Source organism: Strigops habroptila, chromosome 1 (assembly GCF_004027225.2).
Source record: "Strigops habroptila isolate Jane chromosome 1, bStrHab1.2.pri, whole genome shotgun sequence".
NCBI classification, from domain to species: Eukaryota; Metazoa; Chordata; class Aves; order Psittaciformes; family Psittacidae; genus Strigops; species Strigops habroptila.
In genome coordinates this window covers 92,806,422-92,822,875 of record NC_044277.2, presented here as the reverse complement: position 1 = coordinate 92,822,875, position 16,454 = coordinate 92,806,422, and the positions used below count along the sequence as shown (strand labels likewise).

The 16,454-nt window shown below is 40.5% G+C and overlaps 1 protein-coding gene across 8 annotated transcripts in view; it reads left to right on the top strand.

Annotated features, from left to right (window-relative positions):
- Nucleotides 1-16,454, top strand: part of MBOAT1 (membrane bound O-acyltransferase domain containing 1) — a 54,969-nt gene that overhangs the window by 20,530 nt on the left and 17,985 nt on the right. For 4 of the 8 annotated variants that reach the window (XR_003992948.2, XR_003992949.2, XM_030496506.1 and 1 more), the window contains exons 2-6: nt 3,493-3,638; nt 4,143-4,220; nt 6,146-6,241; nt 9,494-9,505; nt 15,313-15,368. Coding sequence is in view for 5 of the 8 variants with exons in the window: in XM_030496467.2 (XP_030352327.1) it covers nt 3,493-3,638; nt 4,143-4,220; nt 6,146-6,241; nt 9,494-9,505; nt 15,313-15,368 (388 nt within the window). In the remaining 3 variants the exon portion in view is untranslated. The remainder of the gene's footprint in view (nt 1-3,492; nt 3,639-4,142; nt 4,221-6,145; nt 6,242-9,493; nt 9,506-15,312; nt 15,369-16,454) is intronic. The other 4 variants (XR_003992953.2, XM_030496515.1, XM_030496476.2 and 1 more) reach the window with 2 other exon arrangements.

Below are 16,454 nucleotides of genomic sequence, written 5' to 3'. Positions count from 1 at the left end.
TCTCTGGAGACATTCAAACCCCGCCTGGACGCATTCTTGTGTAACCTGCTCTAGGTGGCCCTGCCTTGGCAGGGGTGTTGGACTGGATGATCTCCAGAGGTCCCTTCCAACCCCAATGATTCTGTAATTCTGTAACCTGCAGAAGTATTCTGCAATTACGCAGCACCTCTTAAAGTCAATCTTGGAGTAAACTGTATGCTAGACTTTGCAGTGAGCTCTGCACAGATAAGTTTGGTTTTCAGACTTAACCCCCCAGAAATCAGAAGTCATCTTGGTGCATTCAGATTCTGAGCCTAAGTTTATAGGTAGACAGGTAAAAGAAGTATTCTCCAACACTATTTCCCAATGTTCTTGTCCGACAGATACCAAATTACTCAAGGATGACAGAAAGGTTTTATCAGTAACTGTTGTATTTACCCGGCTTTCTTGTTCATTGGTATCCCTCTCCCAACTTCTCTGCTGATGAATCCTTTAAAACTGATCATGTTGTTTGTAATGTGTATGTGTTACTGTAGATAAACACAAAAAGACCCCAAACCTGAAAGCCTTAATGCAGCAGTGCTGCCTGTCAGAAAAAAATGGCCATGGGGGAGAGGAACCTGGAAAGCTGCCGAAGAGTCACGGTGGCTGCAGTTCAGAAGGAAGGGCAAAGGCATGAATGTTCTCAGCCAGTGAGCAGAAGTCTTACCTTTCTGCATTTCAGACTGCATTTTTTTTTGTATCTGGGAGTTGATCTCCCAAGCAATGCATTGGGTGCAGCCTTCTCTCTTGATGCTGTTGTGGTAGGTCATGTAACGTTCATATGACACTGAGGAATCCTGATATGTATTTGTGCCACTGTCATTTGTGACAAAGTGGGGTTTTGAGTCATATCCGTAACTTCTAATGGTGTGTTGTAGTCATTCCTCTGTAAGGTACTTTCTAGCTTAATTCATTGCAAAAAAAGTAAACTAGTATTCTGAGATGATTGCTTGCTGAGGTGATTACTTTGGGTCTCTGATGTTTGGCTGCTCTGCAGAAACAACACTTATAAATTGAAAGCTGATTGAAATGTAAGGCTAGCATGTACTTTTGCTTTTATCCTAGTACAAGGCTTTACCGCAACTCTTGCAAAAACAGTGTGGAGAAGAAATTGTCTTAGTTCCTTTGCACAACAAATTAAAGATGTGGTAGTGGCATGATTGGTGTACCCGTGCGAAATTTTATCCAAGCAGCACCAAGCAGCAAGCAACAGTGTGGGTATGCAAGGCTGCTGTGCTGTCATATACTGTGTGTTAGCTTGTGATGAAGTCTTTGCTGCTTGCTTTTTGCTGCTGCTGCAATTACCTGCCTTGGCTGTGTAAATGCTTTTAGAAGTGTGTCTGGGGTCTTGCACTTTCATTTTGTTGTGTGTGTGAACCTCTTACGTCCCAGCATTTTTAACTGAACATACAAGAACTGGATGAAAGTAAAAAGCAAATAGCTGCTTATCTCGATGATTTTTACTGACATAAAGCTTCTATGAGTGATGCTGCACGGAAGTGGGTATTGTCTTTTAAACAATCAGCCACATCAAGTTTCTTGGAGTATCTGCACTTTCCTTCTTTATACTGAATCAGAGGAGCTCTGCATGCCACAAAATTGAGCTGCTGCATTGGATGTAAGAGCATGAAGCAGGCTGAAGTGGCATTAAGGTTCACTGAATTGTCATTGATGAATTGGGATCCATCAGTCTTGCAAGCTTGTTTAGAAAGGATGCAATCAGAGCAGCCCTGTAGGGCATGTCCTCTCTTCAGCTACTTCTGTAGTACCTCTGGCTGTGGAAGGAGGGGAGGGAAGAGGAGGTAGTGTTCTGAGTGGAACTGTATGGTAATAGACCAGATGAGAGTTTGGGTTTTGTATTACAGCATCTGGGCTTTTGTGAGACCAGTGCAATTTTGTTCTCTTACTTTTTAAATCTTGCATGGAAAATAAGAATTACTTGTATTTGAGTGTAGTTCTATGATACTATCTATTATAAATGCTGATTACTTACATGAACAAGAAATAAATTGATATTGCCTCTGCTCTAAAGAACTAAAATTCAGCATATCCAAGTATTTAAATTACTGCATTAGTCCATTGCATGGCTGCCTGCATCACTGAAATAAAAGAACTCAGCAACATTCCCAACAAACCTCTAATAAAAGCATTTGCTTGTACAGTACTGTGTTGGATATGGTCCACCAGAATGAAAGCAGTTTGGGGCTGTAGTATCTCATTAAACACATCGTAAATGTTTTTGACAAGAAGCCTGCCCAAATCCAACCACCTCTGGACAGCCAGCATGTCAGAGCATTTCCAAGTGACATATATCATCTTGTCCTGGACTGACAGCTTTGGATAATCCTCTAATCCAACTGATTTAGTTTTGCTCAGTCCAGGATGACTTGCTGTTGGGGAGCCCAGGGTGATTTTTTTTTTTTTTTTTTTAATTTATTTTTTCCTGTGTAAAAGAAAAGACTGCAGCTGAATAAATTAATTGAACTCCCACTGTCTAAGGCCCAGGCTAGACTTAGGGATGTATCGTAATGCTGTATTGCTCTGTTATAGAGAGTTTCTGAGCTCTGTTTTTCCTCTGACTTCTGGGACTTTTGCTGAGCCTGTCAAAGAGAAGGTGACTTGAAGAAGACAGGTTGGAGTTGGTTTTGCTCTGAGGTTACTGAAGCTATTGCTTGTCCTTGTGTCTGATAAGAGTAGCCTCTAGTCACAGATTGCTTGCCCTCCAAATCTACCTGTCTTGTACTCCCGCTGTCATTGGCTCCTCCTTACAATGAGGCCAGACTGCTTCCTGTGCTCTATAGAGACATGCCAAAGAACCATTGAGAAGCATTTTCCTTTAGCTGTCTGTGTGATAGCAGAGCAAAGTTGTTTTCTTTGCACTCTTGAACTTCAAAAAAATGGTAATTGAGAGGCCAGCTTGGAGGATGCTGTGAAGTGGAGGATTTCAGCTAAGAAGGCTGTCAAGTTATTGCTTGCGAAACAGCATCACACCAGGAGTATTGATTTTGCCCTTGTTTTGGGGTTTATGTAGAAAGTCAGGCACTGGGGCAGTGCTTCAGAGTCCTGGTCTGCTTCCTGGCCTCTGCCTCCTAATAAGACAGAGAGGGGTTGATTTTGCCTGAACCTGGCTTGGGCTGGCATCCCAGAGCTGCTGGCAGCAGAGCAGAGCCCTGCCCTGGGGAGAGTGGGAACAGCCCAGAGCCTGCCCCTACCTTGGATAGCTGGAACCTGCTTGCCCTCTTGTCTGAGTTTTTGGGTGGATACGTGCTTGTTTAATCCCTTCTGTCATTGGCCAAGCAAAGTTATCGCTTGGGCTCACAAGTCAGAATGCAAAGAAACAAAAGCTTTGTTGCTCTCACTTTTCCCCTTCCTTTTCCTGGCTCTGCTTTTAATTGTTCTGTGGATGGAGAGACTCCTTCCCCTCATCCTCCAAGAATCACAACCATTTTTTGTTTTGTTTGTCTTTTACAGATCAATTTTGTAGCCTGTCAACTGTTTGCACTTCTGGCTGCGTTTTGGTTTCGTATTTACTTGGGTCCCAGTCATGCCAGCTCTGCTGTTCGCCATGCCTTTGCCACCCTCTTTGGAATATACTTTGCTGTCTTCTGCTTTGGGTGGTAAGTATTTAGTCACCATGTAGACAAGGCTTGGGTAAAAAATATTTTTAAACTTCATGTTGGCTTTTCTGGATTACATCGTTTTAGTCTTAAGGCACTTTCTATGTTATTCTAAACAATTCCCAAACCCTCAAAGTAAAATGAGCCATGAAAGTATTTGAGAGAAGTGTTTAATCTGTGGTGTTTATTCTGGAAGTTAAAGCCAGACCAGTCTGCTGCAAAGATGGCTCTTTTGGAAAAGATGTGTTCAGTTTGAATGTGCAATTTGAGCCAGGCTGCTCTTTCTTTCAATGAAATACATTGACAATACATCTTGGCATAAATATTAACTTCTGATAGATAGTCAGGGCATAAAGATGTCATTGTGATAATCCATGTTTACTGATACCTGGATATGACATTGCATTTATGTCATTTGCATGGAAAAATATTCCCTCACTCTGAACTGCCAGCCCTTCCAGGTCACGTAGAAATTATCTAAATACTCACTTTGTTGTCTTCAAGGTATTCCATTCATCTTTTTGTCCTGGTGATGATGAACTATGGCATTATGAATATGGCGAGTATTCCCAACATCCACAGGTGAGCTGATGTGGCTGTAAGTCTAGAGCTTTTATTTCCCAGTTACTTGCAGGAGCTTTGTTCATTCTGCTACAGAAGCAGCTGTAATCTCAATTTGTGGTTTTTGCATTGATATATTGCATTTGCCTATGAAATTGCTGGCCTCAAATTTGGCTTTTGCAAGCGTAATAATTTATGCCCAAACCCCTGGTTTCTTAAACATAATGAAGTCATATTCTCCTTGGTCTTGTGTCTTGAGGATCGCTTTTGATAATACTTTTTAATGTGTTTTCCCCTTGCTGTTTGGTCTTTAGGTATTTTCCACTTATTCTTGAGTTGGGTAGTTCAAATAAGGTCATTGTGGCAGCTTAAGTTAGTGATCTAGGAAATTAAGTCTTGCATTTGGTTCTGGACTTTGAGCTTGAAAAGTAGAAAGTACCAGATATGTCATTGCTTTGAAGCAGAAGCTTACAGCATCATCATGAGAAGTTCTCCACCATGGGATCTTTCTTTTCCCTATACGGATGTCTGAGAGGAAGAAAGACACTTAAGACTCCTGAAGTGTTATATGAAATGAGTGCCTTCCTGGCCCAAAGGAAAAAGTGCTTTCATATGAAAATGAAAACTACATCCTAGTTATATCTGCTTCTTTCACTTACTAAGAGGAAGTTCATGTGGAAGAACTCTGCTCATCATTGAGCCTTCTCATGTGGATGCCATACTTACTGTCACAGTTGAGCATATGGGAGTTTTTAAAATTGTGCAGGTGGAGTCTTTTGCTTCCCATTGATCTGCACAAATAGGAATTTTTATTTGTAAAACTGCTACTTCTTTGCAGGCTAGAAGGACGAGCTGGCAGTTCATCCCACTTCTTCACTTTTGTGTTGGTCTCCCTAACCGTATGCAGTTAATACTGTGGTTTGGGTGTTTTACAGGTGATTTTTGTCTCTGTGTTGTATAGCTGCGGCTGAGTGCTCACATCCACATCAGTCTAAGATAGGGAATGGAAACCCTTTCTTCACTTGTCTTCAGGGCCAGGGCTGTCTGAGGATCTGATGCCTGTCCATGTGATGCAAGCCTTTCATTCTGGTGTCCTAGCTCTCCATTGAACTGTCTAGTTTGCTTCATGTATCAGTCTGTTTCCAAATATCCATTCACTTCTTACCTCCCCAGTATCCTCTTTCTTGCTTGGGCAAATACAGGGAGAAGTTAGCTGTATGAAAGGCTATATCTGCCCCACCTCGACACTGCAATACTTCCAGTCCTCAGTCCATTCAACTCTTAGGAGTCATGCTACTGTCCTGCCTGACATAATTTTAGGATCATCTTGAAAAATAGAGAGTGAATTTGTCACACTCCACTTAAGGAATACTTCTTCAGTTGGCCACAATGATCTTAATGGCCCTTTCCAACCTAAATGATTCTGTGATTCTTCTGGAAGATGGTGCATTTCAGCATGTAGAGCTGAAAAGATTAGGCTGTGTCATTATCTGCCTTGATACAAAATCAGGAGAGAGAAAATATCTTTAGCTTGAAATATTAGTTTCTGGTACTGAGGAACAGTTGTACATGTAAATAACATTTACAGACAAAAAAGGCAGGAGATAACTTCAGTGATGCTCATACAGTAGCATCTGGTTTCAAATGCTACTTCAAAATAATATGTGAGAGTGGGAACTCTAAAATTGAAATGCCTGACTTGAAGTGATCCTGTTTCTCCTTTTTTCCCACCCCCAGTGTGAGGAGACACCTCTGTGATGTTTCAGCTGGGCACAAAAAACCATCAATCCTCTTTCTGCCAGATCTTGTAACGTAGCTTCAGAGTTCTTAACAAGCTAACCTGCAAAAATCAAACTCCACTCCCAAACAAGCCCAGAATCTGAGTGATTCTAGTTCTTGTTGGTACTTGTGTTGGTAACTATGTGTTCTGTATGTTATGTTTTTAGGTACTCCTTTGTCGTAGCTATGGGATACCTCACGTTGTGCCACATAAGCCGAATTTACATATTTCATTATGGTATTCTCACTACAGATTTTTCCGGGTGAGTGAGTCTGCAAGCTGGGTCCTGTGTCAATTAGCATTAGTTGAATTCAGTATGTTTCAAGAATAATTTTTGTAATCTGTGAAGCACCTGCAGTTTTGTTTCCATTAAGCTTTTTCTAAGGCTTTTTATTTGGTTGGTTGTTTGGGTTTTTTTGGTTGGTTTTTATTGTTGTGTTTTGGTTTTGTGTTTCGTTTTGTTTGTTTTTAGGAAGGAAGGAATAAATACTGATTTTTTGCATTGATTCATTGTTTCTGCTATTTTCTTGCTAGGCACTATCTAGTTAGGAAAGTAGAACTTGGTTAGCTAGACCTAGAGTGGTCTGGGAGGATAAATCTGCACAGTGGCTTGCTGGAGCTGGAGGAGTCCTGGTGAGCAGCCCAGCTGGTGCTCTGGTCCCTGGTGGTCTGCCCTGAGAGGTGGGATGGGCTGCCCTCTTTCGCCTTCCTAGGCACTGCCATCACTCTGTGTCATTCTTTGCTGTGTTCTGATTTATCTTGATGCCCCCACTGTGAAGGTGTTTCCCACCCCAGGCACTCCAGTGGACAGGACTTGGTCAGGGGGTGAGTGGCTGGAGGAGCTGGGAGGTTGGGTGGGTGGGTAACCCAAGTAGACACACATACAAAATCGCCTTTCACTGCTGGTGCAGGGCTTACGGGTTCTCTCACAGAGGTGGGTTGTGGCTGATGTAGAAACAGTACAACTTTTTATACACCATGCAATTCTGTGGAACAGTGTTCTTCGTATATACTGTAGCCTCTGTTTGATTTTGCTGAAGCAGTAGAGGATGCTTTGCAAAAACGCAGCTAACCCTATGTATTTTGTTTATGAGAGGAAGGTATGCTCTTGCATGATTTGAAAACAATGTGCTAATCTGTATTCCACTTGTTTCGTTGAATGGCTGAATACAGAGTAATTAGTAACATACTATGAAAAGCTTCTGTAAACTGGCACAAGTAGGTTGATGTCTCTTTCAAGCCTCTGTCCTCTTATAGGCATTAAGAAGGAAACCAAAAGTTTTTGCTGTCTGTGTGCATGTGTCTGTGTGAGGTGGTGGGTTTAAGGATTTACTTAAATTTGGGGGGGGGCAGGGGCAAAGTTCCTCTGAGACTTTTGGGGTTTGTTTTGGGTTTGGTTTTTTGGGGGGGGGGGGGTTGGGGCTTGGGTTTTTTTGGTTTTGGGTTTTTGGCGGTTTTTTGTTTGGGGTTTTTTGGTTGGTTTTTTTTTAATTACAAGAGGGGGCAGAAATGGTAACTCATGCATTTAGAGAAATTTAGTTCTATATTTTTTCTGCAGTTCTTTTAATATACAAAAGCATGTCCTGAAAGAGCATGACATACCAAGAAGCCTACAAACGAGACTGGGATGCTGTAGCTCTGTGTGTGTATGAGACAGAGAAATGCAAGAAAACATGCTTTTCTGAGCAGTGTGTTCAGAAATGCACTGTGAGGTGTATTAGTTGTCCGCTGCTGAAAACATTCAATAGAGATCCAGCTGAGACTGGGGGTGGAAGAAGAGGAATGGTGGTTGTTTATAAAATTTTCTGCTTTCTTGATGAAAATGGAGCTACTCTTCTCTAGTGATGTCTCATCACTAGAGATAGGAATGGTACTGAACTTACTCTGTTATTTGATTTTGTCCTGATGCTTCAAGATATAAACCAATTCCTAAACTTCAGTCAAACATAAAGCTGCCAAGTAGTAAACAACTGGAAAATGTAGTATAGATATGAACTACATCTTCATGGTATATTTTAAAAACTAAGACAAAAATACTGTAGTGGTATCAGTAAAAACTTGCAATCCAAAGTGCTGAAACCCAGGTCAGTCTCATAAATCTGTCTTAAAACTGGTCTTCAGCTGTAAACTATACGTGCCCACTGAGACTTTATGCACATATCTAAACAGACGTGATGACCCAGAGAGACAAAATATACTCCCTGACCACAGTTTTACCATGTATGAGCAGTAGCTCAACCTCTTCTTGCTCATTCTCCCATGTTTGATTGTTCCACATCTATTGCATGTGGTAAGAGAGGAGCATTCAAACAGGCTCCTGGCTGAAAGGATGGCTTTCAAGTCCTCCCTCAGGACTTCAGAAGCAACTGAGACAGAATCCATGGAGCCCATTTCCCTCCAACCTTCCACTCTTTTGGGTGAATATAGCTGGGGACATACACTGAGAAGGCAAAGCACTCTATTTAAGGGAATCTTTAAAAGGGAATAAAAAGCCTGTCATCTGCTGACTTATATTTGAGCTCTCAGTATCCCATAAGTCTGACACCTAATTGCAAGGGGAAAGTTTTAATCAACATCAAATAGGCATGTAACCAGTTTTAGTGCCATCAGCTTTGCGATGTCAGTTCCCTAAAGTGATGAACTAGATGCTAAATGAGTGTTTCACAGTGTTGGTGCTGAAAGCTGGCATACCTCATTTGTTCTCTTGACCTGCTTTGTGCGCTTAACAGCTTGCAGGTATAACCCTTTTGATGTGTGTTTGCAAATAGATTATTTGGCAGGGGGAGGGGGGATTGGAGGGGGAGGTACTTTAGTAACAGCCGGTTGTGCTATTTGTTTGGAGTCCTCCGTTTTGAGAACACAGCTCATAAAATGCAGGTAGAGATGGGTAGAACAAGGTAACTTTTGAGTCATGTCTTAAGTAAACTGGAAAATGGAAGGTCAAGCTGTGACTCATCACTTCAAGGTTAAAAAGTAAGGAAACTTGTGCACTTCTGATGACTAGTTAATTCTTGTAACCCATGCAAAGGGCAGGCCTGGTCACTGACTCCCACAATCCAAACTGTACTCAAGCTGCTTACAGCAATTTTTTGGTTTAAGGGTTTTTCATGAATATCCTAGTACTTTAGTGAAAACTCTTTTTTTTAGGCTTTTTTTTTTTTTAACTATGTGCCAGGTTTTAATGAAAACCAGTTCCAGCTTGCTACACCTTAATTTTAATTAGTTTTTAAAAATTATATCTATATTTTACCAGTTTTCATTTATATTATTTCACAAAAGTATGGTGACATAGTGTAGCAATTTTCTCTTGACTACTTTCTTAAAGAAAACTATTCATTTTTGAACACTGATTGTAAAATAACCGCATGCTGTGCTTCTCCTTTAATTCAAATCAATCTTTGAAACATGCATATTTTATTTTGCTTGGTTTGCTGTGGCATTTATACATTGTACGTAGGAAAACTAAATCCTAACTCTTTCTCTCTTTCTCTCATTTCTTCTTCTTTATGCTAAGAGGATTATGCTGGTAAGTTGCCTGGTTTCTATACAACTTTATAAAAATGGTAATACTAACATACAGTTCGGTGGGTTTTTTTTTCTATACATCACAGGCTCAGACTGAGTATAGTAATATTATGGCTTTAGAGATATAATAGTTTAAAATAAATCAAAGGATCTTGATTGGGATTTTTGGAAACTAGTAGTAAATATGGTTTCAATCTAGCAAGCTACATGAACAAGTAGAGTATGCATGTGATCATCTGGACAGAATTCAGAGGAGCTCTTCATCCATGTGGAAGTTTTATATGTTTTAATCCTTTGCTTGATTAAGACCATAAAGTTTTTTTGCTTTCTCTTCAAATTCTTGCACTGTCTAAGCAAAATTTCCTAATATTGCAGCTCATTTGGTGACCATGAGGGAATGATTGTGCATATATGAGTTCCTTAGTGCCATTCCTTACAGAAAAGAAGCTCCGTTTGTGAAAATGACCACACACACTGGCATTGTTTTTAATCTTCTGCTGGTCTTAGAGAGAACTATCAGGGAAACTCGAGCAGATTTTCTCCCTGCAGATGTCAACTCTCTCTCTTACGTAAACAATTTGGTGGACATCACTCTCCAGAAGTAATGGACATCTTTATGTGCTCGCTATATCCCAAATGCAGAACAGCAGCAGCATTCTCAGCAAACTGTTTAGAAAGGGATGGTCATTGAAAGACCCCTCTCAAAAAACACGTAAGCAAATACTTCAGTAAACAGCATCACTTCAGGCAGTGAATTTTTGTTGGGTGGTTAGTGTTTTCTTGCTGTGTTTTCCCCTCTTAGTGGCTTATTATCAGCCACAAAAGGGAGCAACAAAGGTACAACAGCTGTTTTCTATGAAGGAAATAATACATTTGCAGATGAAAACAGACATAGATGTTTTCTGTTGCCATGCTAGAACACAGTGCAGAAATACTGACTGGTCCTGCGAGTTCAGTTGGTTATTTTTATTTTCTTGTGTTTTAAATGTACGAAGTGCAATCTGTTGTTGCAGGGCAGGTTCAGCAGCTCTGGGTGACTCTGGTCGCAGCAAGTCCCCAGGGGCAGTACAGCAGCACAGGTGCAGGGTGAATAAGGGGGGGATCAGTCTGTTTTCCGTGTCTGCTCGCCGCTTGGCTGCTCCGCTGGGCATTTGCCCACTTGAAACTGCACTGAGATCACTTACCAGTGGTTACACAGGAGCCCTGCAAGAGCTGCAATGTGGGAATTAGCCAAAATTCAAGGAAGCAGTCACTACTAGAGAGCTCTGCACATCTAGTGTATCCCAGGACACTTCTTCAGAAGTAAATACTCTTTCAAGTGACATGCTTCTAGGGAGCTTTCACCAAAAAACCCACATGAACCAAACTGTAAGTTGCTTTGGAGGCATGAGTGTGTTTAGTGAAGTATTTTTCCTTCAGTACTTCTTCATTTTGCAGTTGAAAGCAGAAGTAAGAGCCCACTGCCGGTAAAGCTGTTGGGGCTTCTCTGGCTTGGTGAAACCCTTGGCAGCACAGTTCGTGTTGTAGCAGAGTGTAACTGTGTGAACTTCTCATTGTGGCTTTGGGCTAAAGAGATAACTGTGAAATAAATGTTTGCTGGTTTAGAGACTTGTCTGCAATGAGCCTTTTGACTCCACCTCCTCTCTTAGTGAAATCAGGTCAGTGGAAACTATTTCTAGCAAGCATGTGCCAGGCTCCTCCATGGGATTACCTAAGGTCAGGCAGACTCTGCTTGGTAAATGTCTTTTCTCTCATAAGCATCAAAGATTGATCAGGGTAGAAGCCAGCCTGTGATACGGGGAGGATCCCCACAGCAGTCTACAACTGATGCCCATTTCTTTATTTCCACTGGCCTGTGCTTCTGGGCAAATTTATTACATTGAGGGAAACCATGTTTAAAAATTACATTTTAATGTAATTTTTACAGCTGGTAAAAAAAACAACTGGTATGTTTTCAGCTTGAAGGTTTAATTAGGGGGGTAAAACCCTCTATGAAGCATTCTCTGTAAACTGTTGGATCTTTGTCTTGTGTTTTTTTTTTAAGGTTATTTTTTATTTTTTAAGGTAAAGACAGTTTTTTTTGTTTGGTTTTTTATTACTTTTTACTTGTTGAAGTTTCCTATTTCATAGATTCCCTGGGGCAATTTTTCAAGGTGGTTGGAAGTTTTATAGTTTTATGAACTCCCCTTCTTGTTTGTAGCACTACTGACTTTTTCCAGTAGAGTATAAGGTTTAAAATATTATCAGGTAGGAAACAGGTGACTGTATGTGACATGATGCTGTATTTTATCTATTAACTTATGCAATGTTTTATTACTGTTTAAAATTAGAGCTTGCTTGAAAGGCTGAATAGAAATGATAATTCAGTGCTTTGGTATGACCAAGATTTAAATCAAAACCCACATGTCTATTTAGGAAATGATGACACTAATTTCCTTCTATATTAAATGTATTTTTCTTATCTAATTTTTAATACTGTTTCAAGACTTGCATCATCATGCATTGCTCTGCTCTTCCTTCTGGAGAAACAAAACCAGTCCTAGACTTGCTCTGTGTGTGTGTGAGGTGAGGATAGATTGGTGAGTCCCCAGGGAGGAGTGGGATGGGTGTGGCTGTGCAGAAGGGGGCCTCCACAATCCAAAGGGGTGCCAGAAGAAGAGGGAGCTCCAGTACGGCCATTGTTTTGTTGTGCTCTGCCCTTACCTGCAGCAAAGGCTTGGTTCCCCACTGGGATCAGTTCAGTGGGGGAATGGTAGATGGGTGAGGGAGGAAGAAGATGCTCCCTGTTCACCTGAAACCTTGCTTACCCTTTGTGTTTAATGGTATCTAATACTGATCTTGTGAAAGATTTAGAGGGTGTCATCACATTGCCACTGTACAGCTGGTTTCCACCTTCCCGAGTAGATTATAGAAAAGATATGTAGATGTGTAATACAATGATGGCCGGAGAGAGAAACGAAGGTATCTTGGATGCTCTCTGTGAGTCTCCCTCTCACCCACGGTGTCAGCAGCATCACTTCTGTGCTTGCGCGTCTCCTGGATTTGGCACTTGAGGCAAGCAGGCTCTCTGTCTTTGACTGAAGTGCACGAAAGGCTGAGTTGTTCTGCTAGGTTACAATGTGCTGTCAATGAGGCGATGAATTCCTAATATAGATGAAGAGAACCTCTCTCTTCTCTGTTTATACATTGTATGACTTCAGTGCAGGCTGCACTTTGCTCCCCTCGGTTAATCAGCATATCAAGATTGTTTGCATTTTGGTTCTCTGGCTTACAGTGGGGGGCCCAATTTTCTAAGACAAGTGTCTAAATTTAGGCACTTACAGGCATACAGTTTTGGCTCTGAGCCTGAGGTTTAAAGTTACCCACTTCAATATTGGCATAAACTGCTTGCTATAAGAAACATGCGCAACAAATTTAACCAATTTGGAACAAGCTTTAGTGTTCACCCACAAAGCTAAAAGGTCAAGCACTGACAAAATAAAAATCTGTGTTTATTGCAGTAGAACTGCTGGATCACTGACAGCCTCTGTCTCTCTTAAGGATTTAAAAAAATATCTGCTTTTTCATATGCTTAAAGAATCAGGATTTATTTATCTTTGAAAACAAAGCTAAATTTTGCCTGAATGGGAAAATCTACTTTGAGAAATAGGATGTTGAAGATAATGGTGAAAACAGCTTATAAATCATTTATCTTGAAAGATGAATTGGAGTAAAAATTAGAATGACCTTTTCACAATATTAGAGTTGTCTAGAAGGTGAAAGTCCTTGCTATATTCTTCCATTCCTTAGCTGCAATCAGTGGTCTAGATGACCCAAAGAGAGCTGGTGTATAAACCCTTGTGTTATATTCTAGATCTGTGTATATTTAAGCATGTTCTGGATTTTATGAGCAAACTTTTTTAACTGACATTTAAAGTAGGGACTGCTGAAATTATAAAAATAGTTTCTGATTGAGAAATTGGCTGATACTGAATGTTCTCTGGTTTTGTGTAGAAAATGCAAATTATAATTGGACTCCTGAAAAAGGTCAGCCATATTCAGTATTAAAAAAAAATTAGACGACCACTTATAGCGAAAGAATGTCTTTTTCCGATATTGTGTTCACCATGCTCAGCATATGAATTATCTTGAAAATCAGTTTGATTCATCATAGTGGAAAAATCAGACTGCAAAGTGTTTATTTTGGACATTGAGCTTACATTTGATTGTAACCAGTAGGTTGATCTAGTCAAGGATGATACAGAATTTCTTGAAAATCTCTGCAGAAGATGAACGTTTGTTATTATAGGTAGAGACACCATTGATAGCAACTTACACTTTTTTATTTTTCTTTCCTTGGGGAAAAAAAGAAAAAAGCCTTCGGCTTTTTTTCTTTCATTGAATTCCAGACAATATTCTACAATATTTAAAATGAATAGCCATAATATTTGGAGTAATCATCTATGTCTCTTTACTTTTTGAAAGTTCCATATAATGGTCAAACTCTGTAAATAGCATGTACACAGACTTGGGTTTTAATTTCCATGTTGAAGATGTCATTTGTGTTCGAGCAGAAACCTCTCTGAAAATTTATCACAATCCATTGCATTAATCCTCAGCAAAGACGAATCTCTTCTGCGTAACTGGTTTTACATATTGCAATTAATGCTTTTAAAATAATAATGTATCCTCATTACCCATTACAACCTTCCGGCTCTTGTGGTTGTGAAGGTCTTGAAGGTAGTGTAGCCACAGGTCCTTCCAGATCACAGATGTTCAGTGCCAGGTTTGTGTTTAGGGCTCCATAGCCCTTAGAAGCTGTATATGGACCACAATTAGCCCTGGAACCTCTGCCTATGAGGAACTAGTTAGTTGTCCCCATGGTTTTCTACCCATCTTCTTATTCTTTTGAATCCTCCTGGCTGCATCCTTTACCCTCATGGGGACCAGCTACTGATGCACCAAGCTGAGTTTTGCTCTTTTTTTTTCCCCTCTTTTTTCCTACAGCAGTTCACGTTTCCCACAATGCTAAGAAGCTTGGTAAAACTGCATATGGGAAGTATACACAGTCCTATTGAACGTAGTGGCCATTCTTACACTGCTTGTTTGGTTGGCACCAATGCTGCTGGATGGTTGTAGCCTGCAAGCGTGGCTCAGCTACAGCTAGCTTATGTTTTTGGGAGGCTCCAGATCCCACATGCCCAAACATTCCCGTTGGATGGTACATCTTGGACAGGCTATCCACAAGGCAGTTGCTTGGCCAAGAAATGAATGGGAAACTGCTGTGCTGACAGCTATTCTGGTATTTGCACGCAGTCCTAATTAATTGATAGGGCTATTCATGTGGGGAAATAAGCATGGGTATCTGCAGAGTCGACATTTTTTTAGGGCACTGAGGAGACAGACAATAGGAGAGTAACAGCAAGAAGAGGCAGAGTTATGTTACAGCAGCACTGCTGTATTCTAGTGTTCTGTCGTATAGGGCTTAAATTTGGTCTTTGCCTGAAAAGAAGCCTAGTTGATTGCAGAAGCTGGTATTTCCTAGTGGTGCAATTCCTCCTGAATTACAGTTTGCACTGCTGCAGGATGGGGAGAAATAAAATAAGGCTTTGTGCACGTTTAGCAATTAAGAATTCCAGTGCAAGCTACTGTGGGGTTGTTTTGATACCAGGTAATTTTCTTATGCCTGAGTGCCTCCTTCAGTTTGAATTGGATGTTTTCCACTTGTTGCAAATACAGTTATGCCTTTTAAAAGGATAAAAACATTCAGTAAGAAAGTTGGGAATAATTTGTATTACAAGACATGTGACTTGTTTTTCTTTGTTACAGTCCACTGATGATAATTACACAGAAGATCACAACACTTGCATGCCAGTTACATGATGGTAAGAAAAGGAATTTCTTCCCATGTTTCGAAGACTTTTTATTCCAGTGCATTCTGTGGTTGAGTTACAGAGTGGATGAAATAGTTCAGAAAGCTGCTCCAAAAAAAGAAGAAAAATGCTTTTGTGGAGGAAAATTAGAAACTTCAAGTTTTGATCAGTTCTCTTGGATCAAACTGTCTTTGCAGTAGCAAAGACAACCGTTTTCCCCTTTGGGTGCTCCTTACAGCCCCGTTTGGATTTTAGCTAGGACTAGTATTTGCTATTTAGATGCTACAGTGCACCTCCATTAAGGTCCGTAAAGGTGTTCCTGGTTCTCAAAAATCGAGAGTTGTGTTTGATACATAGGTTCAGTCAATAACGTTAATGCAGCAAAAATATACTATCATTGATATACACAGTGTTAATGTACTCCATGGGTTGTGAGATGGAATTCAGTAGCTTTTTTCACAGTGCAGGGAGAAGCACAGTTGCAACCAAAATAACATTGTCTTCAGTCTTGTGCTGTGCTGTGACAAAGAACGCTATTATTTCCCAGTAAAATGCCTGTGTCTAGCACAGCACTAAGGCTAGAAATATCAGTCATCATCATGTGAATTTCTGATGGTCTGACTCCCATTGCATTATAAGCTGTGGGTGACTATATGAGTAGCCTGCCATAGAGTTGTTTTGATGTAAGATTTAGGTGATGACCACACCACGGGCTGCAGAGTCTGGCATTGTTTGCAAGCCAAGTTTACACAAGTGGGTCTAATACTTTCAGGCGGCTATAATGGGTGCAGCTTGAAGCTCAGCTAAATGACCTTGTTATTGACTTTCATATCACTGGGGCTTTTCTGCTTCTGTTATTTAAGCTAGTCAGCTTACGTATAGCTGCATTCCATGGTGGTGTGCAACCTAGATGTGCATGTAGAATATTGAAGGTAAATGAACAGAAAGAAAGGAAAAGATAATAGCAGACACAGGAGCCTTTTAAACAAACCAGAAATTCTACAGATTAATGCTGGTGGGAAAGGCTCGTTACATTGTGAACCTCCATATATAGCACAGTTGAGGCAGCTTGTGGTTCAAGCATCAGTGACAAATATC